This window comes from Echinops telfairi, unplaced genomic scaffold (genome assembly GCF_000313985.2).
Source record: "Echinops telfairi isolate 266 unplaced genomic scaffold, ASM31398v2 ScPeMD7_7420;HRSCAF=8458, whole genome shotgun sequence".
Classification (NCBI taxonomy): domain Eukaryota; kingdom Metazoa; phylum Chordata; class Mammalia; order Afrosoricida; family Tenrecidae; genus Echinops; species Echinops telfairi.
In genome coordinates this window covers 50,384,933-50,406,785 of record NW_022111320.1, presented here as the reverse complement: position 1 = coordinate 50,406,785, position 21,853 = coordinate 50,384,933, and the positions used below count along the sequence as shown (strand labels likewise).

The following is a 21,853-nucleotide window of genomic DNA, read 5'->3' as shown; positions in this document are numbered from 1 at the left end:
TGCCTGGTTTATTCGGGTCAGCAGGCTCTTGTTGACAAAGGAGAGCCCAGGTCTGAACCACGAAGAGTTCAAGAGTGTGCCCCAACTAAGGCTGCCCACAGGCTACCTCTGAAGAACCCAGTCTCTCACAGAATCTGAGCCTGAGGCTCCCTAAGAGGGCTCATGAGAGCCTGGGGGGCCCCAGACTCCTATCCACCAATCTCTCGTAACCCAGTGGCCAGGCCAAAACCCGAACATGCTACCTAACTTGAATCTCTAAAAGGCCTTGTGAAATAGCGAGGTCCCCTTGAGTTTCCATGTGAGTAACAAAAGCAAGTCTGATTTGGAAGAGTGCACACACGAGAAAAGCAACTTACTATCAACACACCTAGTCCAAAGTAAGAGGAATAGTTATATTATGGTCTAGTAAATGTGACATAAGGAGGGGCTACTCAGAGCTCTTGTACCCCACAAAAGGGGCTAGGGCCTTGGAGAGGCTGGCTCCCAGTGGTTCATTCTGCAGCCTGGGCCAGAGATGTGTGTGCAGCCCCTCCAGAGGGAGGGATGAGAGCAGCTCCCGTGGCCCGGCCTTCGTGACACAGGAAGTTGAAAGTGGCACAGGCATTGGGCTGTAGGAGAAGGTTGATGTCAGCAGGGCTTGGGTGAGCAGGGTTCTCAGCAGCTTTCCCAAGCCCTGGGCCTCACCGTGTCTTGCACTTCTACCGCAATGCCCCTCTGTCTCATGCCTCGCAGCACTTCAGGTGGCAGCCGCTCTGTCCGGTCTCCAGTCCCCACCACGATAATCTCTAGGTAGGGTCATATACAACCAGGTCTGTTATGAGGCTGGGGGGGGCCTGCCTGGGCTCACAGTACCTAGGATCTGTCCGGCTCTCGCACCTATTGGGGGCTCCAGCATCCAGAAGAGGGAGAGGCTCTCTTCGGTTATGTCCTGGTGGGATCCCACCTGTGCGGGGAGGAGACGGGAACAATAGAAAAACCACAGCCGTACCGCGGACCCCTCCCTGAAACCTCAACGGGGCAGCTGAAAAAACGCCAAGCTTGCCAGAAACAAAATTCGAGGGGTCGAGCCCGTGACTCCGATTCACCGGTGGGGGGTGGACGGGGAAGGACTCACGTTCCACTGCACCACGGAATGCGGGAGCAGCGCGCAGGGGCCATGCACGCGGTTGCCATTAATGGTGAAGCCACGAATGTTGTAGCTGTCGATGTACATGACGTTCGGGGACTCGCGTTGCAGCAGTGAGATGCTCGTCCGCTGATACAGCTCGTCGTCCGCAGGCGTGAGCCGATGCCCACGCCGTGGGGGCCTGGGAGACAGCAGAGTCAGGGGCTCAAGGCCCGGCTCTCTAAGCGGAGGAAGAAACAAGGCGTGGGGCCGAGGGTTGCGCGCCCTTGGGGAAGGTGCGGGCCTGCGCTCACCAGTGCAGCTCCGCGAGGGGACGGCACAGCGTGGGTCGTGCCCTGTACAAGCTGCGAAGCGCCAAGGCAGCAGCCATGACGAACGCGCGCGGAGCGGCGACGTAGGGTCGGTGAGGTCAGGACGGCGCCCGGCGCGGACACAGCGCCCCCTGCGGCCCGGCAGGCCCAGCGCGGCGAGGCCAGCTCCGCGGGGAAGCGGGAGCGCGTCCGTGCCATCTGTCTCACGAGAGGGGGTCTCTCCGCGCAGCTCCGGTGTCAGCACCCACCGCCGGCGCCGCCCCAGGCCCCGCCTGCAGTCCCAGGGGAGCGGGGCACCTGGCAGTGTGGCCGGCCTCAGGGCATAGACTGGGCCCCAGACGCGGCCTCCTGCCCCGGTTCCCAGCCATTACGCAGCACTCCGGGGGCCCAGGGCGGGACGGCTGCGCACCTGGCCGTTGCCCGCGCACCTGGCCAGGGCGTGGCACCAGCCTGGCATCCCTTAATCTCAAACTCTGGGGTGTCGGGTTCCAGGGGTGCGGCGGGCGACTCAGGTTTCCCCGCCTCGCCCCCGAGTCCCGCCCCTTCCCAACCGTCATTCGCGCGACCGTTGACGGCGCCGCCGCGCGCCGCCGGGGGCGTGGCTGCGCGTGGATTGGCTTCGCGGGAGCGCGAGGGGGGCGTGGCTGGTGGCTTCACCTTAAAATGGCTCTAAGTCGGCGTCCAGAGCAAGCGGAAGGGGACGCAGCGGAAAGGTGGGAGAAGACTCCTTCGGGTTGGGAGCTCCGAGCCGGACTGGACCAGAGGTGGAACTGGACGACAGCTGGAGTATCGTATTGGCCTCGTCCGTGCTGCAGGCGTCCCGAGAGTTTCCGCCCCCGTCTTGAGCCGAGTCAGAGGGCCTGCTGGCGCGAGAGGCGCTGGCGGACGCGCGGGGCTCGGGCATCTCCGCACGTCCGCCTGGCCGCCTCGCGGGAACGTGGCCGCGTCTTCTACCTGCGTGGCTCGGAGGGCGGGCGGCTAGGCATAACGGGGCCTTGCAGCTGGCCTGAGCCAGACCACAATGGGTTTCTAGAGGTCCTTTCGCCGCCATGCGGACTCATTGGGCCCCTGGGGTTCCAGGCGCTGGCAGCGTCACGGGACAAAGGCCCCGGGCGTGGGGGTGCCCCCGAAGCGGGCACGCGGGCTTACTTCCTCCCCGGCCCTGTGGACTCTTCCCTCCTAGCCGATCCCGAAGCCTGCCCACCACTGCCGCCCCTGGGCTCCGGCTGCGTGGGACCGACAGGATTAATCCTATCCGACGGATCTAATCCGGATCAGGAACCAGTCCCAGGGGCGGCCCCCACTTTCCCCCTCCCATTGTTCTGGGGCCCAGGTGAGCGCCCCGTTCCTACCAGACTCTTTTCCTGCTACTACTAGATCCGCCCCCTGGGATTGGGAATCGGAGATTCTGGACCGGCAGGAGGGAGAGGGACCTGGGGGCAGGAGCCCCCTCCCTCCCACGGCGGGAGAGCGGGCAACGGAATCCCAAAAGCAGCTGTTGTCTCCAGAGCATTCCAGCTGCGCTTGGATTTCGTTCCCTGCTCTCCTGCCTGAGCAGCGTCCTGGCCCAGATGGGGTGGACTAGCGGCAACCTGCAGACATACTTAGTGGGGCCGCTCCGGTCTCCTCACGTGCGACCTCAGGCTGAAGATGGTGGGATACAGTTGTGGGAGAGCGGGGGCGAGTGGTCGTCTCTGGTACCCTGGAGAGCACTGACTGAAGGAAGACTGGGCCAGGGCCTCCGGTAGGGTAGCGCTGCAGTAGCTGAGTCCCACAGGGCCACCCCAACCCACAGCTTGCTAAAGATAGCGCTTCACTTCCTGGGGGGGGGGGGGGGGGAAGCACCCTAACCGTTTTCATGGGCTGAGAGGCCGGAGGCCCAGACTCAGCCTCTGGCCTATAAGCCTGCTAGCAGCTGCCCCACCCCCACCCCGATCGGGAGTCCGCAGCATGGAAAGCGCTTTGGAATGACACGATCACTCCCGTTGAGTGGGCACCCAAGAAGCCATCGGGAATGTCGTGTCCGCCCAGTGCTCTTTTGGCTCCTCCCAGCAGGGCGCCCAGGCCCAGAAGGCCACCTTGCCAAGCAGGGATTGGGGTCTCCCAGCTCTGTGCTGAGGGGCGCAATCAGTAAAGATGAATACAATCGGAAGGATTAAGTTATGCGAAGTGAAAGTGTACGTGGTGTATGTATACAGGAGAGCGCAGGCCTGCCAGTGGCGGACACTCCTGCTGAGCTCTGCTGTCTGTAGCCCTGTTGCCCTCATAATGGCGCCTTGCCTAAAACAGGAAGTGGATTACTACTAAAGTACACCAGTTTTGAGAAGCAATAAAAGCTGGTAATTCTAGAAAAGTCCATAATGTCCAATCTGCCTACATTTCAATAGAAAAATCTGCATTTATTGGTAATAAATTTGATTCAACAAGGAAATGCTTACAAATTGCTCTAAGCCACACATGTTCAATGGTTGTAAGATTATAAATGGCCCTGGTGAGGCTCTTGGTAAAGTGAACCACTAACCAAAAAGGTTGACTGCCTGGAACCCCACCAGCCCGCCAGTGAGAGGGTCGCAGCCTGGGAGACCCTGGAGGGTGGTTAGACTCTGGCCCCTAGGGAGGTGTTCTGTTGCAGTGAACTCTGGGCAGTGGTGGTATATTAGCTGCCCTCGTTGATAAGTCTCCTATGGAACAGACGTTTGACACGTAAAATGAGGGAAATGAAACAAAAGTACTGGGATGTGCTAAGGGCGGGTTCAGACCGAGTAACCACAGAGGCCCCACCCACCCCCACCCCCCGGTCTCAAGGATCCGATTTTCAACGTTACACGAAGAGACCATGAAAGAGCCTTGGGCCAGGTAGGGAAGGTAGGCCACGCACGCGGAGCCATAGGGGAGAAGGGACAGAAGCGGCCCTGTTACCCCTTCCGACGCACCTGTCCCTGCTGGAACTGCGCCAGGCCAATCTGAACACCCTTCCCGGAAGTTCAGCCTCCAGAGGTTTTGCTTCCGGTTTCTGCTCATTCTTTTCCGGTCGCCATGGCGACAGGGCGCCTTGGGGTCGAGGAAACGTTAGGGGCCCTTAATGCTGCCCTAGGACTTGGAGGCCCCTTGTGGTTCAAGGAAACACGCGCCCGCCACCTGCGTGCCCGAGACTTCCTGGCGCCACGGCGCGCACTAGAGGCGCGCTTCGGAGCCGAGCAGGTGAGCGTGTCTGGTGGAGACGTGAGGCCAAGTACTGGTACGTGGGCCCGCTCACCCACCCGTCCACCTGCAGGTCCCCGAGCCTGTGGTCAGTGCCGTCGCCAGCCTGCAGGGCCCCGGCGTCGCCCCGGTGCAGCGCTGTGTGCCCACCCCCGCTGGCCTGGCACTCCAGCTGCAGCGGCCAGCCGTCTTCGAGCGCGTCCTCGGCTCCGTGGCTGCCTACGTCGTGCCCGCTGCGCCCTCCTCCCCGGGCCCGCGCGTCATCCTGCACTGCCCAGCATTGCGCTGCGCCCCCTGCACCCTCCGCCTGAGCCAGCTGCGTGCCATTCTCGTGGCCGATCACCTGGCGCGAGTCCTGCGCGCTCACGGGTGAGCAGGGCTTCTGGGAGCCTCCTGGGGGTGCTGCCCTTGGGCTGGGCGCTGGGAGCGGGAAGGCAGGTGCTGAAAGCAAGGCCACGTGTGGAGACTGAGGCGACCACCCTATATCCACAGGGTGAGCGTGCACCAGGCCCCTGCCACATGGGACCCGCACCTGCAGACCTTCCTGCAGCAGCTGCGAGTGGAATGGCCCGTTGCCCCCAGGAGAACAGCGACGGCGACCCTAAGGAGCCGCGTCCTTGCAGAGCAGACTTCTTCGAGTGGTGGGGAGGTGCTGCCGCCCAACGTCCTGGGCAGAGTGTGCCTGAAAGAGCTGATAGAACAAGGCCCCTCAGCTGGCTATGACCGCAACTTAGACCACTGTTTGGGTAGGCCCTGGGGCCTGCTGGGTCCAGAAAGATGGCGGGGGTCCTCTGCACAGCCACCAGCCTCGAAAGCTGTCTCTCCTCTGCACAGTGACCGAGGACCTTCTCTGCACACTGGCTGAGCTGCAGGAAGCCGTGCACAACTGCCGTGAGGACAGCTCCCCAGGCCTGGTGAGTGGCACTTCTGCCCAGTTGGGCCCCCGGTAAAGCCAAGTGTTCTGTGACCCCAAAAGGACTCCCTCCTCCATGTAGGCCCGGCCCTCAGATTGCAGTGTAGACAGTTGCGTTGTTGTGCACGTGGTAAGCTGCGAAGAAGAATTCCAACAACAAAAGGCAGACCTGCTCTGGCGGAAGTTGGATGAGCAGGCCCCTCGCAGACAGGTGGGTCAGCCCTGGTTGCTTCCCCAGCTGGCTCCCAAGGCTCCTTGAAAGTTCACCAAAGGAGTTTGGAACCAGTGGGTCTAAAAAGTGACACTTGACCATGAGGGGAAGGCTGGGTTTGTAAACGGACAGGTGCAACAGGTCTGGAGGCCCCAGAGAGGGTCTGGAGGTGCAGCCCAGAGAACCCTGAAGAATAGGTTGGCGGCAGTTGGAGGGTGTTCCAAGTTCTAAGCTGCTAACTCTAAGGTTGGCGGTTTGAACCTATCCGCTTCTCTGAGGGAGAAAGATGAGGCTGTCTGCTCAAAAGATTAATAGCCATTCTACTCTGTCCTACTGGGTTACTGAGTCTAATACCGCAATGGGATCCGGTGGGAGGGGTTGGTTTGAGACACTTTGTGCTGGAGGGGAGCGCCCCATAGCCTGAACCTCTGCCTCCTTGCCCACAGAAGCACCTGGTCTGTGGCCCGGTGAGAGTAGTTGGTGGAGCCAGGACACTGACTGCCCCGGAGTACTACAAGTGAGTGAAGCTGGCAGGCCGGCTGGCCACCCTGAGCCAGGGGTGTTGAGCAGGGGGCGGGAGGAGGGGGGCATGTCTCCCTTGGTCCCATGCACACTGACCCTCCTCTCTTTAAACGTAGGCTCCGACTTGCGCAGGCATGCAAGGCCTCCGCACTCAAGCGCGGCGGGGATCTGGCACGCGGTGCGCAGGGGAGACTCTGATTTGGGGTAGGGATGAGTCGTATATACCCTGCCTGCCTGCAGAGGCTGACTGACTGAGCTCTACTCCCTCAGACCCAGCCTGGGCAGACATCAGCCAGAGCCTCTCTGTGGCCACTGTCAAATTTGAGATGCTCAGCACAGCCCCCCAGAGTCAGGTAAGCCTGGGTGCCATGCAGAGCCGGGGCTGGGAGCACCTGGTGGCAGCTGCCCTCTCTCTATAGCTGTGCTCCTGCTCCTCAGCTCCTCCTGACGCTGGCCGACAGCGTTTCCACAAAGGGCACCAAGAGCGGCACTTTCGTCATGTACAACTGTGCCCGCCTGGCCACACTCTTTGAGAGTTACAAGCGCAGCATGGCGCAAGGCCTGTACCCCGCCTTCCCACCCGTCAGCAGCCTAGACTTCTCATTGCTCCGGGACGAGGTGAGTGTCCCACCCAGGAGTGGCATGTGCGGGGTCCCCGCCTTTTCCTCCCAGCACCCTCCTCTTCCTGGACAGGGCGAGTGGCTGCTGCTCTTCAACAGCGTTCTCCCCTTCCCGGACCTGCTGAGCCAGGCAGCAGGCCTGGCCTACGCAGCCCCAGGGCGGCACATCGCAGCGCGCACGGAGACGGTGAGGCGGAGACCACAGTTCTTTATTCTGGGCTGGGACACACACTTAGGAATGGGCCAGTGAGCTATTCTCGCTGTCTGCAGATATGCAGGTTCCTGGTGCAGCTCAGCATGGATGTCAGCTCCTACTACAACCGGGTGCACATCTTGGGGGTGAGCACACAACAGGAAAGGGGGCCCGGCGACCAGCCGGGTACAGGGGGAAGGGAGGGGACGCAGAGGATAAGCGCAGTGGGCCCCTCCTCCTTCTCCTCCAGGAGCCCCGGCCACACCTCTTTGGTCAGATGTTTGCTCGCCTGCAGCTTCTGCGGGCTGTGCGCGGAGTGCTGCATGCTGGCCTGGCCTTGCTGGGCCTCCCCCCGCTGAACCACATCTGAAGCAACAAGGTCCTGGGGTCCGGAATGAACGTTCATAAAATCGACTGGAGCGAAAGGTGGGGTGGGGGAGAGGGAAGCCTCACAGTTTGCTAGAGGCCTTGAGCCAAAATAAATTTCTCTGTTACAAAGCTGCGTCCTGCTTTGGGGGTGGGGGTGGGGGTGGAGCACATTCTTGGTCCACCCAGGCAGTGCTCTCCTCACCCCAGCTCCAGCTGGGAGATCAGGAACTTGCCCTTGTGCCCTGCACACCAGCCGCCGCAGGACCCCTCAGTCGTACCAGTTATAAACTTCAAGCCCCTGACCCCCAAGAGCACAGCGGTGGCCAAACTCGGGGCTCACGGACCAGCAGTCCATGTCGGCCACGTCCGGCACGTGGTACACGGCACTGTTCATGAAGGTGGGCTCCCCGCGCCCCAGGCGCCAGAAGGTGAGCCGCTGGTCTATGGAGGCCGACACCATGAGGTTTGGGCTCAGGATCCGGAGGCCGGTCACGTGCGCCGCATGCGCACAGGGCACCGTGTGCTCCTCCAGCACGCGCAGCTGGGGCTCCCGCTCTGCCTCCCCTGCAGCCTCCTCCAACTCAGGCAGCTCCACAGCAAGCTGGAACACATGCAGTGACCCGTCCTCGCTGCCACTGGCCACAAGGTGGTGGCCCTCCCCTATCGGCAAGGTGTGCAGGCTGTTGATTCCGCAGCTGTGGGCCTGCAGGGTGAGGCAGGGGGTCCCCAGCTCTGCAGGAAGAGGATGCTCATCAGGACTCCACCTGCCACACCACAGGGAAGGGGGACGGCCAAGGGCCGGTGACATGTGAGGTACTCACGATGGGGAAACCCAGGCTCTGCTGGTGGCTGCAGGGCCGTGGCGCCATGGTCCAGCACGGCCGTCAGGTCCCAGAAGGCCAAGCTGCCGTCAGTGGCTGCGCTGCTGAGCAGCAGTCTCCTGGGGGGCCGGGAAAGGGCAGCCAGGTCAGTGGGAGGAGCGAAGGGAAACAGGCACTCCCCACCCAGCCCTCGCCCAGCCCCGCTCACCGCTGGCCAGGGCTCTTGTGTGTAAAGGCATGAACCTTCAGCACACAACGCTTGTGGTGGAAGGTCTCTGCGAGAAGCTGCAGCCGCCGCCCCGAGTCTTGCAAGACAAAGAGCCTGGGGGCACGGGGAGGACACTCAGGGCGCACTCTGGACCACCACACAACCTTTGCCCCCGAGCACCCTGGGCCCCAGACTCTCACCTCACTGCCCCATCACTACAGGCTGCAGCCACAAGGGGGTCAAGGCCAGGCCGGTCAGGTTCACACACCGCCAGGGACATGTACCTGCAGCAGCAAGCAGCAACACAACCGTCACGCGGGGCCTGCAGACGGGGGTGGGGGGTGGGGGTGGGGGTGGCCCAGCCTGACCCCGGGCCTCGGCCCCTCACGCCACCTGGTCTCTGGGTCCCCCTTGACCATGCGGTGCCGGTTGCGCTGCCGGTCCCAAGCCTCGTCCAGCCGATGGGACGAGAGGTGTGTGATATGGCAGGCCAGGTGGCTTGGGGTGCCAGGGTCGGGCGTGACCATGAGGCTGAAGCACTGCATCTCGGCCCGGCCCCCCGCGGACACCACGTGGGCAGTCAGGCCGGGCCGAGGATCCTGAGGGCCACCAGGGGTGCTGGCACCCCACACGGCCACCGTGCGCACAGAGGAGCTGTGGTTGCCGATGGCTGTGAGTGCATGGGCGGCGCCGGTGGCTGTGGGCAGCGCCAGGACACAGACAGTGGTGTCCTCGCTGCCCGTGATGACGATGTCGATCAGGCCCGGGCCCTGGCTGCCAGGCTCCAGGGGGTCCAGTGGCAAGAGGCTGGCCACGTCAAACTCGGGCCCCAGGGTGATGGTGCCCACCCGTTTGACACAGGTGATCTCCCGGCCATGCAGACCCTCTCGGAGAATCACGTGGGGCCGAGTGCAGCCCCCCAGGGCACGGTACAGCATGACGTCCCCATCCTTGAGGTAGGCGAAGGCCACCGCAGCTTCGGTGTCGGAGAAGGCCCAGGAGCGGTGCCCCCCACCACAGTGGACCACATGCAGCTTCTCATGCGACCTTGGGCTCCACACCACAAACTCGTTGGCATGGAATCCCAGGATGACCATGCTCCCGTCGGCCACCATGCGGAGCCCAGCCAACCAGTTCATGCCCCGGCAGGACTTCTGCCGGAGCACGGGCTGCAGCTGGCCACTTTGCACCCGGAGCTGGTAGTAGGCGCCATCCCGCCCAGTAGTGTACACGTAGCCACTGTGGCAGGTGACCGAAGTCACACCCTGCTTCCCATGCAGTGCTGGGAGTGTGGACACGGGCCCCCACTCGGTAGGGGTGCTCCCATCCCCCTCGCCGCCGCCACCCACACTAAGCACCGCCGCCACAGCAGCCGCCACGGCCTTGCCTCCGACCTCGAGCCCGACCCCGATCCCCACCCCATGAGTTGGGTAGAGTTCTGGGCGAGAAGGGAAGAGCAGCACGGAGCCGCGGCGATCCCCACACACCAGGTAGTTGCCAGGGGGCAGGAAGGCACTGCAGGTGTGCCACCTCTGCTTGCTGGGAGGCAGCAGGTAGCGGCAACGTTCTTTGACAAATATGGCCTTGCCAGAGGGTGCGGCGGAGACCTCCAGACAGGCCAGCACCCCGGCAGGGCCCGAGGCCAGCAGGAGGAGCTCCTCATAGCCACGGAGGGCCCAGCTCAGACTGTGCACCTTGCCCTGGAACGGGGTCAGGTCCACGGCGGCGGCCGGTGTGTTGATGGGCACCACCTTGATGAGGCCCTCCCCGTTGGCCATGGCACACAGCCCAAAGCCCTCGGGGCCCGGGGCAGCCTCCAGCAGGCAGTAGGATCGGAAGCGCTTGTCCTCCAGCAGGTGCTCCCAGCACTTGACCTCGAGGTCATACAGGTACAGGGCCCCTGTGTCAGTCACAGCCAACACTCGCCACGAGCCAGCCAGCGTCACGGCCTTGAGGGTGCCGGCCCTGCTCTGGGACTTGAAACAGAGAGCCGAGACACCCGCGCCCGGGTACCCCCGCCCAACCAGGTGCCACAGCCGGATGCCAGAGTCGTCGCCCCCCGTGATGACCCAGGCCTGCTGCTCGTGAGCAGCGACGGCACGGATCCCCCGGCCCTGGTGGCCCCGGAAGGCCTGGAGGATCTCACCTTCGTGGCTCCACACCAGGCACACGCAGTCCTCTCCGGCGCTGATAAGGTAATTCTCCAGCAGTTTGACCTGCCACACTCGGGCGCTGTGCCCAAAACAGTGGCCGATGTTCTGCACCCTCCCTCCGGGCACCCGCAGGTCGCCCACCTTCCAGAGGCGGACACTTCGGTCTTCGGAGGCCGTGGCCAGCAGGCCCTTGCTATCTAGGTATGACATGCTGAAGATGACGCCCATGTGCCCACTGACCCGCCGGTCAGGCGTCACAGGTTCGAGGTCGGCAGCGGAGGCTGGGTACCAGACCAGGAGCTCATTGGAAATGGCACCGGCCACCACGGTCAGCTCCTTCCAGGTGTTCCCAATCAGGCAGGCCGAGGAGAGGGTGCACCTGTCGGTGCAGTGCACCTCCTGCAGGAGGCGGCCTAGCATGGGGTTGTAGAGCGCCACGGAGTTGTGGCCCAGAGCCACGGCCACCTTCTCCTCCAGCCAGCGGACATCCCAGATCCAGTCGGACATGCTCCACAGGTCCGAGCGCCAGACCTCCCGGAAGCGGCCCTGACCCCAGCTAACTTTCACAACTCGGAGGCCCTTGCTTCCAAACACGGCCAACATGGCCTGAGAGTCCACATCCCCCACGGCGGGATCCCCTCGCACCCGGAACCCGTGGATAAGATAGTGGCCAAGCAGGTTCTGCACTCGCTTCATCATCCGCAGGTGGCCACCAAAGTCCAAGCTGTACACCAGGACATCAGGCCCCTCACCTAGACAGAGGCAAAGCGCCGCGTCAGGACCTCCCACCACCTCATGCCCATGGCCTGTCTGCCTGGTCCCTGTCATCACGTTACGTCACATGGTCCCACCAGCCGGCGTCTCCAGAAACCCTAGGCCCCGGTTCTAGCAGGATTCTCAGTTCGGGCTTCCTAAGTCATTCCAGTTGAATTCCATGGCCAATTCCTTACACCCAGCCTCCTCCTTAAACTTCTCACTCCCAAGCTTCAGACCGGAACCCTCTGACCTCTCTACCACCACCCCCTTCCTCCCCCTCTCTAAGGAAAGGCAGTTCAGCTAAAGCAAATGCAGCCCTACAGCTACATCCCCACACCACTACAGTTTGCGCGAACCCCAGGGAAGGACCCTACAAGTTACTGTAAAAAGATAAAACAAAACGGGGAGGTCTAAACCAGAAGGTGGCCTTGTCCCCAGGAGCTAGATGACAATGTCTGGAGGCAGCGGAGATCGCCTTTGATTGTGTGTGTGGGATGGGAAGGGTATGTATAATGGTGGGGCTGGAGACGCTGCCCGCAACTACTGGGGAGAGACCAAGGGCAGACCAGCTCCTTACAAAGAGTCTTTGGCTCCAAAACACAGTAGCCCCAGGGGGAAAGAGCAGCGTTGGTCTAATGAACCCAACTGTCCCAGTGCCAGGGGAGGCCACCTGGAGGTGGCCGAGGAGTCAAAGGTGAGTGGTGAGTAAGCTCAAGGAGGAATGCTTTCTGAAGATGCTTTCTGGGGAACATGGAACCATGGGCGTGAGGCCTCCAGGTAGGAAAGAACTTTGGGTAAGAGAGGCTGGAACAGGAAATGAAGGATGGGCCAATGAGAATGTCACTAAGGAAGGAAGGAAGGGAGACGGGAGGTTCCCTCAAATTATGTCACTAAAGGCAGAGAAACAGACATGTGTGAAGTCGAAATCCAGCTGACTTGGTACCTAACTGGTTGGGGGCGGGGGTGGGGTGGGGGGTGCTGTCAGGTAGCTTCTTGGGCTTGGACACCAGTGGCTGATGGCTTCCTGTTGAGCTGAGCCACTAGAGTAGAGGGAGTATTTCAGCTTCTCAGGAGAGAACAGGGCTAGAGACTGAGATGACAGGTGCAGGCGGATGGAATTAAAAACGGTAGCTCTATCGGTGTCACTTTGGAAGGCACAGGAACAGGTGAATCCCACCAAGTCATTCCCTGACTTGAAACTCTTCATCCTCTGCCTGCCCAAAACCCGAGGACCAAAGCCTCCTCCACTCTGACCTCTGCTCATCTCGCGAGCCCCTCTGGCTCCGACTCACAGGAATTCCCTCCAACCTTTTAAAACAAGGCAAGTCTCCCAGCCTTCCTGTCCTTTGCCTGGCTTGACCTCTGCCAGAATCTCACCCCTCCCCTTCTCCTAGTTTACTGCCACTCTCTGGGTGGTTTCTACTAAGCTGTTCTAACAGTTAAAGAGATCTGAGAGCTTAACTCCTGGTAGGTTCCCAGAGTGTCCAATCAAGATAAAAACTGGGCATCACTCCCTGTCCCCTCCACACCCACCCGAGACTGTAGCAGCTCACTCAAGACCCCTCTCAACCAAAGCAGCACCGCATCCCCAGTCGCGCCTCCTAGGACTAAACCGCCTAACTTCCACACCGACACGGATTGCCTCAGATCCCCGCCATATCAAGAGGGTACCCCCTCTCCCAGGCACGATCCTCCTTGGAAAAGTCTCACCCCCAATTTCCGAGACCTCAGCTCTCTCCACAAAGATAGTTTATTCTCCCCATCAAAAGGTGAGGCCACACCCCCGCCCGCTCTTGACCCCACCCCCTGTTCATGCCAGGCCCCGCCCCCTAGGGGGACATCTCCACGGACCCCCTCCACCTCCCGCTCTACCTCCGTTGGAGAGACGACAACCCCCGCCCCCCCACCTTCTCGAAGATGCCATGCATCTCCCCCCCAACCGTATCTCCGGCCCCGTGTCTCGGATGCAGTCCGTGGAGGGCTGCAGGGGCCACGCCAGCTTGGTCTCCCAGCCTCGTCCTCATTCCGGCCGTCTTCTGGGACCCCTTCCCTCCGCCGCTCGGGTCTGTCCCGCAGGCCGCCCCCTCCCCCAGGGCATCCCTTTGTTCCCCAGGACCCGCCCCACGCTGCCATTCGGGGTCCTCAAACCCAACCTCACCCGCCAGCAGCCGGTCCCCCACGCACTCCAGACCCGTGACCGGGAGGAGAATGAGCTCCGAGGTGGCCCGCGGCCAGATGTAGTCCTCCTGAGCGTCCATGTCGGGCCTCGAACTGCCGCTGCAGGCACCACGAAGAAAAGAGCCGCGCTCTCGCGAGAACGACCCTTACTCGCGCGCCCGCCGGGCTGCCGATCGACTGCGACTTTGGCTTACAGGTAGCACGGCCTAGGGACGCCCCGGCGCAGCCGAGGTCCAATCACGACACTCCGCCCCACGCGATCCCGCTCGTGATTGGCGGGGCCCGCGGAGAAGCGCGCCTCGGCCCGCCCCTCACGTGACGCCGGCAGAGCTCTTCGGGACGGCGCGGCGCGGCCCCGCCAGGACTGCCTCGGCCTGCGCTGGGCGAGCGGCTCGAAGCCCAGTGGTTTTTATTGGACATGATTGGAGCAGCATGGGTCTGTACACAATAAATAACGGGAGGCGTTGCTCGCCTAGCACAGCTGGAGGCCGGCTTGGGGAAAGACAGCAGCCATGCCTTTGGTCTGCAGCAGGGCAGGGGTACAGCGGGGCCCGACCTCAAGCGGTGACTCCCCAGGGGCCCCGGCGACTCTCCCCTCAGAGCTCCACGCGGGCATCGCCGTAGGCTCGGTCCAGGGCCCACTCGGGCTGCGAGTCAGCGCCACCTTCACGGGCCAGACGTGCCATTTCCTGCTGGTAAAGTGCCTGCCGCGCCCGGCTAGGGTCAACGTTGATCCAGTTGTTGGCGATCCACTTGGTGCCTCGTGTGACCAGGCAGCCTCCGTGCAGCGAGTACTCATCCACGTCACCCACCCAGCCTGTCAGAGGATGGTGGTGTGAGCAAGGGAACTCACAGGGAGACCCTAAGCTGGGCTGGCCCAAGTGTAGTCTCTTTGGGGTCAGGCCCAGCTGTGCACATCTCCAGTAGGTAGCAAACACCAGTGCCCCACAAGCCGCCTTGGGACCTCAGCGTCTACCTAGTACTGTGTGCAGACCCCTGGCCCTCTGAGACCAACTTTCTCACAGCCAGGCCCTGTTCACACCCCTTCCCAGCCTGGGCTGCCAAGGGGCTATGGGCCCACAGCCCCAGAGAGCAGGAATCGGCACAGGTGCTGTGGCAGCCTGCTGAAATCAGCTAGGCTACTACTTGGGGTGGCCAGAAACAGCCATGGAACCACTGCTGGTTAAGCGACTCCGAATCAGAAGGCTAGCGTTTCAAACCCATTAGCCTGGGGGGAAAGACGGGGCTCTCTATGCCTATAAAAGGTTACAGTCTCAGAAAGCCATGGGGACAGTTTCTGCCTCTGCTCTAGGGTGATGAGGAATCAGCCAGGGCTGGATGGCAATGAGTCTGAGCTGTGTGAGCGGCTCTTCAAGAGAGACACGCTGGCTGCTTGCTCTCGCTCCTGTCAAGATGTACAGCTTCAGAAACCCTGCCCGGAAGTTGGAATCTACTTGATGGCAGTGGGTAGGTTAGAAACAGCCTTAGGGGGTGGTGGGGGGGAGTCGTTTCCAGGGCACCCTGGCCTGACCACAAGCGCTCACCTTGCCCATCAGGCAGGTAGTTGTACCAAAAGACTGCCGTGCCCTGCTGCGGCTGCACACGCAGGTTTCCCTTATCGCAGTGCCTCCGGGTGTCCCGGAGGTCAACACCACCCTGAATCAGGCTCTGCAGGGAGCAAGCAGGGGAGGTTTGCAGGGCCAGATGTGCTGGGGCGATCTTGGGCCTTCCTCCACAGCCCAAAGGGGTATGTACTAGGTGAGCCCAAGGCCAGGCCAGCCCACCAGGGTGGGCAGTGGCCCGGCCAGCCCTTACCATCTCATCGTAGGTCCTGTTGTCGGCTACAGGGAAGACGGTCTCACCCCCGCCGGTGACGTTGTTCAAATAAAACAGCACCGTCATGTAGCTGTAAGGTGGGGGGAAGGGGGCGCAGCTGAGCAGGCCTCTGGCCAGATAACGCTCACTCACAGGGGTGCGGGGGGCTTACTGTAGGCAGGATAGGCTCCCCTTGGGGAGCCAAGAGGGGGCAGTCCAAGTTCCTCCCTCCCTGCATAAGCTGTTTTGCCGAGTGCTCATTCGTTTTTGTGGGCAAGATCACAGTGGCCTGAGCTCAGTTAGAACAAGGTTCCAACCCGCAGCAGGAGCGAGTGCGTGCAGAAGGCTGGGCAGGTGGTGTGAGCAAGGGAACTCATAGGGGGGCCCTGAACCATGGCCACCGCAGGGAACAGCCAGCCCTGCCCGTGCACCTCGGTGAGGGGCGAGGGCGAGGGAACCAGGAGCAGCCGAGGCTGCCCACCACGGAGGCAGGATTAGCAGCTGGGAGAGAGGGTGGGAAGAAGCGGAGGTCCAGGGCAGAAGCCTCAGACCTCAGGGCAAGTTTCAGTGTCTGTGGCTACCTTGGTCTCTGTTGAAGGGAGTGGGCCAGCTGGCCGGCAGTAGGCAACCCCCACCCCCTGTAGACAACTTGAAGGGCATGGCAAGCACTTTGCTGAGCAGAATGGCTCCAGGGTCCCAGGGCAGGCCTGTGCCTGTGTCTCAGGGGTGCCTGGTCTGGGAGTTGGAGGAGGTACTTGCCGGCAGGAGGTCTCAAAGGGCACAGACTCGTTGGCCACCACCTTGGTGTGAGAGCAGATGGTCTCCGGGTACACGGGCCCGCTGTCCACGTGGGCATGGTAATGGCCTCCCTCGCCGTACCGCACCACCTGCAGAGGCTCGCTAAGCTCCACGATCTCCGGAGACAGGCGGGTGAGACGAAGCACCCTGGTGGGCAGCAGGCAGTCGGCTGGGCACCCTGAAGGAGCCGGCCAAGATGGACCCTGGGCCTGCCCCCATCTCTGCCCCTCCTGCCCACTTCCCTGGAAGCCACCTGAGCCACCAGACTGGCCTTGTTGGAGCGAGAAGGGTTCAAGTGTGCTGAACCCTCCCCCGGGCTGTTGGGCGCCCACTGGTGGAAAAGGTGAGATTCTCTTAAGTGGGAGGGGGGAGGGGGGAGTCAGACTCTCAGACCCAGGTTTGCTGACCCCACCCCATCTCCCTAGGAAGGAAGTCGTTTATCTGAAGCCCCAGCCACTGCTCAGCCAGGCAGGAGGCCCTGTGAACGCAGAAAGGCCATTTCTTCTAAGTGGCTGAAAGCCCACACTCTGTCTCTGTCTAGTCTAATCCTCACTGTACCCTACCCGGCTGATTGGTCTCCATCCATTGTGCAGCCTTCAGCAGGTCCCCTTCCAGGCCCCACAAGCAGAACCGAATCCCAACAAGGCTCCATCAACTCCATCCTCGGAGCCCCAGTCTAGGACTTTGGGAAGGGGGGTGGCTTAGGCACTCACCTCTGTCGGATGGCACGCATGACGTGGTGGGCACCCTCACCCTGGTAGAGCCACGTGTGATGGCTATTCCGTACCAGCTCGCTGGTCTCCACCTTGTGGCTCCTCATGTACTTGTGGAAGTCCCGAAGGTCCATGCTGGAGAACTCCTGCAGACTCAACACTCCTGCGCAAAACACTGGCCATCACTGCCCACCAAGCGGGAAGGGGAGGCCTGCCTGCCACTCCACAGCCCCTGGCCTCATGCCCTGGAGGGCCACGTGCTCCTGTACCCCGCCTGGGCTCTTGGGGCAGACAAACCTGCTTTTCGTCATGTCAGGCCCGACGGGAAGGAGACCCAAAGAAGCCACCGTGTGCTCAGGCAGCCCTCTGATTTGGCCCAGGGAACAAGTGCTGCCCCGCCCCAGCCAGAGCAAGGTCTCCAGAGGAAGCCTGAGCCCCCAGCCCTCCAGCGTGGTTCCACAGAGAGTGGGGACCACCCTCTAGCATGGCATGCAAGGAGAGAGGAGCCAGTACTGGGCCGCTTCCATAACCGTCCATACCACAGGATGCAACTGTGGTCAGTTCCCTAGGGGGAAAGGGGAGGGTGCCCTGAAGGCCTTGGGTCACCTCCCGAGTCAAACGCATCTGGCCAGGCCGGCCTGCTGGCTGGATCATTGGTCCGAGTTGGTAAAGAAAGCCCGGGCTGCAGTCCCAGATGAGAACCTTGTTCCTGCCCAGCCTACAAAGCAAGGGCTCCACTCTCTCCAGGCTCTAGAGCAGTAGCTGGTGCCTTGGCTGCTCCTGGTTAACCCGCCTGACCCATGGAGCCACTTGCTAAAACAGACCAGAACTTTCTAAGGGCGTGGAGACATTCAAGGGCTGTGAGCCTGCCGCCAGCCGGCTCTGCACCTACAGGGCAGGGGCAGCAGGACACCCCTCCAGCCACAGGCTTAAAACTTCAGTCTGGGTTTACTGGCGAAAAGACCAATATTCTGAGACCTCGTCTACTGCTGTCTCTGGTCTTTCTCGGTGGGCAGAACTTGAGCATGAGGCTGACCACATCCCAGAAACCTTTTGGGCCATGCCCCAAAGGGAGACGCTGCTAACGGCACCCACCCAACCTGAGTAGTTAGCAACCCGCCACTTTGGTGTTTCAGCAGGGCTCAGGTTGGCAAGGAAGGCCGCGTGGAGATGCAGGGCCACCCCAGGCTGGAGAGAGGAGGCTGAGGGAACAGTGGAACCCCAGCCTGGTCTTGCTGTCCCAGAGCTCTGGAAGGTCACTCTTGGGTGTGAACCCAGAGGAATGGGAGGAGCCAGCTGACTGCCCTCTTCCCATGGGATAAGGGCCGAGGCTGGATGCTCACGCCACAGCTCTGGCCACTAGCAGGCTGGGCAGAGCGGCTGCCCGGGGCACTCGGGATGGTACACCTGGGAGTGGGCAGGAGACTGGCTAGGACAGGTGTGTGGTGGGGAGGGCACTCACCATCCCCGTCAGGGTCGGCCTTGATCGCAGAGTACATCTCCTGAATGCTCTCTGGGGTCATCCACCGGCCATTTCCCAGGCGAGTCTGAGCCAGGACCTGCCCAAGAGAGGGCCCGTGCAAAGGTTGGCTCGGTTCTTGCTGTGGGGCCAGGTGAGAGGGCATGGACAGGGCCAGAGATGGAGCCCGAGGGTCCCGAGAAATGAGGGAGGGCAGATATGTGCAGAGGCTTCTGGGGAGGAGGTCAGAGGGTAGTTGAGAGGTCCTAAGCACTTCCCACCCAACTGGCTGGAGGCAGAGTGAGGGACAGACCTCCGTCCCACTCACACACACCCTGGCGGGGAGTCAAGCCTGGGTGTGAAGAAGAAGCAGGCACCCCAGCGAGGCCTGGCCAGGGCATGTCATTGGTTCCTTCGGGAAGGTCTGCTCAGTGAGATGTACTGTTTGCCAGCCCTCTCAGAAGCCCACGTTGAGGGCCACTTCAAGGCTGCCACCCCACCTACGTGAAGGTGTGCAGACCCCCAGCTAGGGCAGCCCCGTATCTCACCCACCGAAAGTACCGAATCCAGTACTGCGGCCATCAGTATCATTCCCCCACCCCAACCAGTCATGTGCCCGATGACCTCAGGGGTTCATAGGGCAGCAGGGGGCTCTCCAGGGATGGAAGGGGAAAATGCTAGACCAGGACATGCCCAAGCCAGCCTGGCTGGGATGGATCGGACTCTTGGAGCCAGGGTTGACTTGGACAAATGACCCTGCCACCATCAGGAAGGTCATTCTGGCCACTTTCCCTCTGCCTATTCTGGGTCCCCGGATCCCAACCTCTCGGAGCTGCAGGCGGCCATCACGGTTCTGGTCCAGCAGTCGGAAGAGGTCCAGCTGGCTGAGCTGCATGGTGCCCATCGCCTCCTCGTACTCCTCGGTGGGCAGGATCTGACTGCGCTGCAAGCCCTTCATCTGTGCCAGGTGGATGATGAGCCGGCATTCCTCATCGGTCAGGAAGCCGGGGGTTTCTGCCGAGAGAAGGAGGGTGGTAAGGCCCCTGGTGGGGGCCTCCCCTCCCTGCAGGCCAGCACTGGGGTCACGGGGGTGAATACAGTTCCCAGAGGGCTCCTGGCAGGCCGGCCAGAGTGTGGCCCTCGCTCATTTCTTCTGGGTGTACACTCAGAAAGCAGGGGCTGCTCCTCAGCCTTGCTGAAGGAGAAGCAAGCGAGCACCCGGCCAATCCAAGGGCCTTGCCCGCCAGTCTTCTGCACAAGTGGCAGTTGGTCATCTGGCCAAGGCTGACTTATTGACTTCCCAGGCTGGGAGGCCAGGGTGTCCCTCAGACGTCCGACAGATGCTGCTCCCTGAGAAGCCTCTGGCACCCTGGGCTCCCCCACTTCCTCTAGGCACAAATGTCCACTGAGCTCCCACACAGGACAGACCTGCAGCAGGATGCCCTCATACCAGTAGGCCGCTTGCCGCTGGCATTCGAGGTCCTGCCAGGGCAGGACCCCAGGCCCTGCTTCATTTCCTGCTGGGGAAGAGGACTTCCTTAGACAAGGGGGGGCAGGGGCCCCCAGGGGCTGAGTGAGAGAGGACACAGCAATGCTGTCATCTCAGAGCGCCCACAGAGGGGACCTGACACATGCTTTCCACCATGTTCCCGGTGTAAACTGACCAAGAGGAAGGGCAATGGCCACTCTGAGCCCTGATCAGAGCTGGACAGTTCTCAGCTGTCACCACAGTGGATCACACTTGGGTGGTACAGACTCAGGGCCAGGCCTCATCCTAAGCCACCAACTCCTAAATTCGTAGGCTTCTTCTAGAACAGTGGTTCTCAACCTTCCTAATGCCTCCACCCTTTCACACAGTTCCTCATGTTGTGGTGACCCCCAATCATAAAATTATTTTCATTGCTACTTCATAACTGCCCTTTTGCAATTGTTATGAATTAGGTGACCCCTGTGAAAAGGTCATTTGACCCCAAAAGGGGTCATGACCCACAGGTTGAGAACCATTGTCTAGACCATGAGCCCCATCAGTCTGCACTTATCAATGAAGAACTCAAGCCCACAAGCCTCAGGGCTTGAGGTGCTGAACTCCAGAATTTATGTTCAGATGACCCAGATGGGATGGCATTGTGAACAGGGCACAGACTCCCCACCCCACCCCCAGCAAATCCCCAAAGGGCGTGAGCCAGGCTGGGAGGCAGCCCTGCCTGCAAGGCAAGGGGCAGGACCCAGCGCCCTTGCTACTGTTTAAAGTAAACGGGAGTCAGGAGAGGAAACATGCGCCCATACTGTTTTGGTTTATTAGGTACCTCTAATCCACAGGTCCCACCATCCCCTATGCTGCCCCACCCCTGCACTGCTGTGCTCATCGAATGCCACCAGCCCAGCATGCTGGAACCCACCCAGCTAGGTCGGTGGAAGCGCTCTGAGGTGGGCAGACACCAGCCGGGCCGCCCTGCACCCCACCTCTGCCGGCTCACAGGCCCGTGGCAGGCCATAAAGCAAAAGCTGTGGCTGTGGCAGTGCCGGTGATGATGGGGGTGACGGCGGGGCGGGGGTTCCCTGGGGCCCCTCGAGATGCCTACCCACTCCTCAGGCCATGGCAGATGTGGCTGCCCAACTTGCTGGGCCATCACACAGCCACCAAGGCTATTTGGCGCTGGTCAGCTGGCTGCCCCTGCTCGCCCAGGAGTGCCACCCTGATGCCCGCCTCTTCCTCTGCTCTTTTCACCCCTGTGTACCTTGAAAGGTAGGGCGGGCGCTCCCAGGTGCAGGTGGAGGGTGCGGGGGAGGGGGGGTCCCTGCCCCACCAATACTTTGTCTCCTCACCAACTCTTACTGTGGTCAGCATGTCAGTCAGTGGCTGGGTGGGAAGAGGGTGGCCTGATCGGTCAGAGTTTTCCGTGGTCTCCGTAGGAAGGAGAGTGGGCACCCATGGGGACAGGAGAGAAAGGCAGGGACAACTAGCTGTGGGGGCCCGACCCTCGGTCTACACCCAGGGTCTTGAGTGTTTCGGTGGCACTGGGGGCCAGGCACAGCTCTGCCGTCAAGTCAGGTGTGGGCTCTATTTGCCCGAGGAATCCCTCCATCTGGTGGTCTTTTCTCAAAAATAGCAAGCGCTGAGATGGACCGGCCACTGCCTCGTCCTCACCCACCCTATCCTGTGGACAGCTGCTCCCTCTTCCCAGGGCCTCCCACCACTGAGCCAGGGACAATGGGTGCTTTCAGGCACAGGGGCCCTTGCACTCTGCCACCCTCAGCCGTGGGCAGAGACTTCAGGGCCCCGGGGCCTTTAAAAACAAAGCGGGTGGGTGCATCTTCTTCCCCAGTGGAAGTGAAAGCCAGGGTGCAGGCCCCCACCCGCTCGTGCCTGGCACTGGCACTGTGGTGCTCCGGGAGGAGGCCTGGGCTACCAGGCAGAGGGGGTGGCGTGGGTGGAGGTGCAATCATACAGAAAACAAGCCTGCAGGGTGGTTGCTAGGTGACCAG

The 21,853-nt window shown here is 61.7% G+C and overlaps 4 protein-coding genes across 7 annotated transcripts in view; 1 reads left to right on the top strand and 3 right to left on the bottom strand.

Annotated features, from left to right (window-relative positions):
* Window positions 1-371: 371 nt before the first annotated feature.
* Window positions 372-1,525, bottom strand: NDUFAF3 (NADH:ubiquinone oxidoreductase complex assembly factor 3). The gene is made up of 5 exons (XM_004703968.2): window positions 1,420-1,525; window positions 1,115-1,307; window positions 877-943; window positions 685-785; window positions 372-608 (listed from the first exon to the last, which is right to left on the bottom strand). Exons 1-5 carry the CDS (start codon window positions 1,494-1,496, stop codon window positions 492-494), a joined length of 555 nt encoding a protein of 184 aa, XP_004704025.1. The 5' UTR covers window positions 1,497-1,525; the 3' UTR covers window positions 372-491.
* Window positions 1,526-4,468: 2,943 nt separating this feature from the next.
* DALRD3 (DALR anticodon binding domain containing 3) lies at window positions 4,469-7,595 on the top strand. 4 transcript variants are annotated; one of them, XM_004703970.2, is made up of 12 exons: window positions 4,469-4,638; window positions 4,712-5,007; window positions 5,131-5,384; window positions 5,473-5,552; window positions 5,634-5,762; window positions 6,209-6,279; window positions 6,401-6,462; window positions 6,555-6,637; window positions 6,723-6,902; window positions 6,978-7,091; window positions 7,175-7,243; window positions 7,348-7,595. In XM_004703970.2, exons 1-12 carry the CDS (start codon window positions 4,474-4,476, stop codon window positions 7,465-7,467), a joined length of 1,623 nt encoding a protein of 540 aa, XP_004704027.1. In that variant the 5' UTR covers window positions 4,469-4,473; the 3' UTR covers window positions 7,468-7,595. The 4 variants fall into 4 exon arrangements, with proteins under 4 accessions (XP_004704027.1, XP_045153454.1, XP_045153455.1 ...); XM_045297519.1 differs by having other exon boundaries at window positions 7,175-7,595; XM_045297520.1 differs by having other exon boundaries at window positions 6,723-7,091.
* Window positions 7,596-7,620: 25 nt separating this feature from the next.
* Window positions 7,621-13,869, bottom strand: WDR6 (WD repeat domain 6). The gene is made up of 6 exons (XM_004703969.4): window positions 13,563-13,869; window positions 8,889-11,400; window positions 8,696-8,779; window positions 8,496-8,609; window positions 8,288-8,406; window positions 7,621-8,198 (listed from the first exon to the last, which is right to left on the bottom strand). Exons 1-6 carry the CDS (start codon window positions 13,660-13,662, stop codon window positions 7,735-7,737), a joined length of 3,393 nt encoding a protein of 1,130 aa, XP_004704026.1. The 5' UTR covers window positions 13,663-13,869; the 3' UTR covers window positions 7,621-7,734.
* A 105-nt stretch (window positions 13,870-13,974) lies between these two features.
* Window positions 13,975-21,853, bottom strand: part of P4HTM (prolyl 4-hydroxylase, transmembrane) — a gene marked incomplete at its 5' end in the record, with an annotated part of 13,674 nt that continues 5,795 nt past the window's right edge. Inside the window, 7 exons of the mRNA XM_004704135.2 lie at window positions 13,975-14,399; window positions 15,127-15,250; window positions 15,398-15,488; window positions 16,157-16,342; window positions 16,909-17,071; window positions 18,371-18,467; window positions 19,191-19,381. Coding sequence (XP_004704192.2) covers window positions 14,179-14,399; window positions 15,127-15,250; window positions 15,398-15,488; window positions 16,157-16,342; window positions 16,909-17,071; window positions 18,371-18,467; window positions 19,191-19,381 — 1,073 coding nt within the window. The remainder of the gene's footprint in view (window positions 14,400-15,126; window positions 15,251-15,397; window positions 15,489-16,156; window positions 16,343-16,908; window positions 17,072-18,370; window positions 18,468-19,190; window positions 19,382-21,853) is intronic.

Bases quoted from the DNA above. Each gene is read 5' to 3' on its own strand.
- NDUFAF3 (XM_004703968.2), bottom strand. From the start codon at position 1,496: ATGGCTGCTGCCTTGGCGCTTCGCAGCTTGTACAGGGCACGACCCACG. The intron at 944-1,114 runs GTGAGTCCTTCC...CTCCCCGCACAG, and splicing joins ATTCCGTGGTGCAGTGGAAC to GTGGGATCCCACCAGGACAT. The intron at 609-684 runs GTGAGGCCCAGG...CTTCTCCTACAG, and splicing joins CGGTAGAAGTGCAAGACACG to CCCAATGCCTGTGCCACTTT.
- DALRD3 (XM_045297518.1), top strand. From the start codon at position 4,474: ATGGCGACAGGGCGCCTTGGGGTCGAGGAAACGTTAGGGGCCCTTAAT. The intron at 5,385-5,472 runs GTAGGCCCTGGG...TCCTCTGCACAG, and splicing joins CAACTTAGACCACTGTTTGG to TGACCGAGGACCTTCTCTGC. The intron at 7,092-7,174 runs GTGAGGCGGAGA...CGCTGTCTGCAG, and splicing joins TCGCAGCGCGCACGGAGACG to ATATGCAGGTTCCTGGTGCA.
- WDR6 (XM_004703969.4), bottom strand. From the start codon at position 13,662: ATGGACGCTCAGGAGGACTACATCTGGCCGCGGGCCACCTCGGAGCTC. The intron at 8,610-8,695 runs GTGAGAGTCTGG...CCGTGCCCCCAG, and splicing joins TGTAGTGATGGGGCAGTGAG to GCTCTTTGTCTTGCAAGACT. The intron at 8,199-8,287 runs GTGAGTACCTCA...CTCTTCCTGCAG, and splicing joins AGAGCCTGGGTTTCCCCATC to AGCTGGGGACCCCCTGCCTC.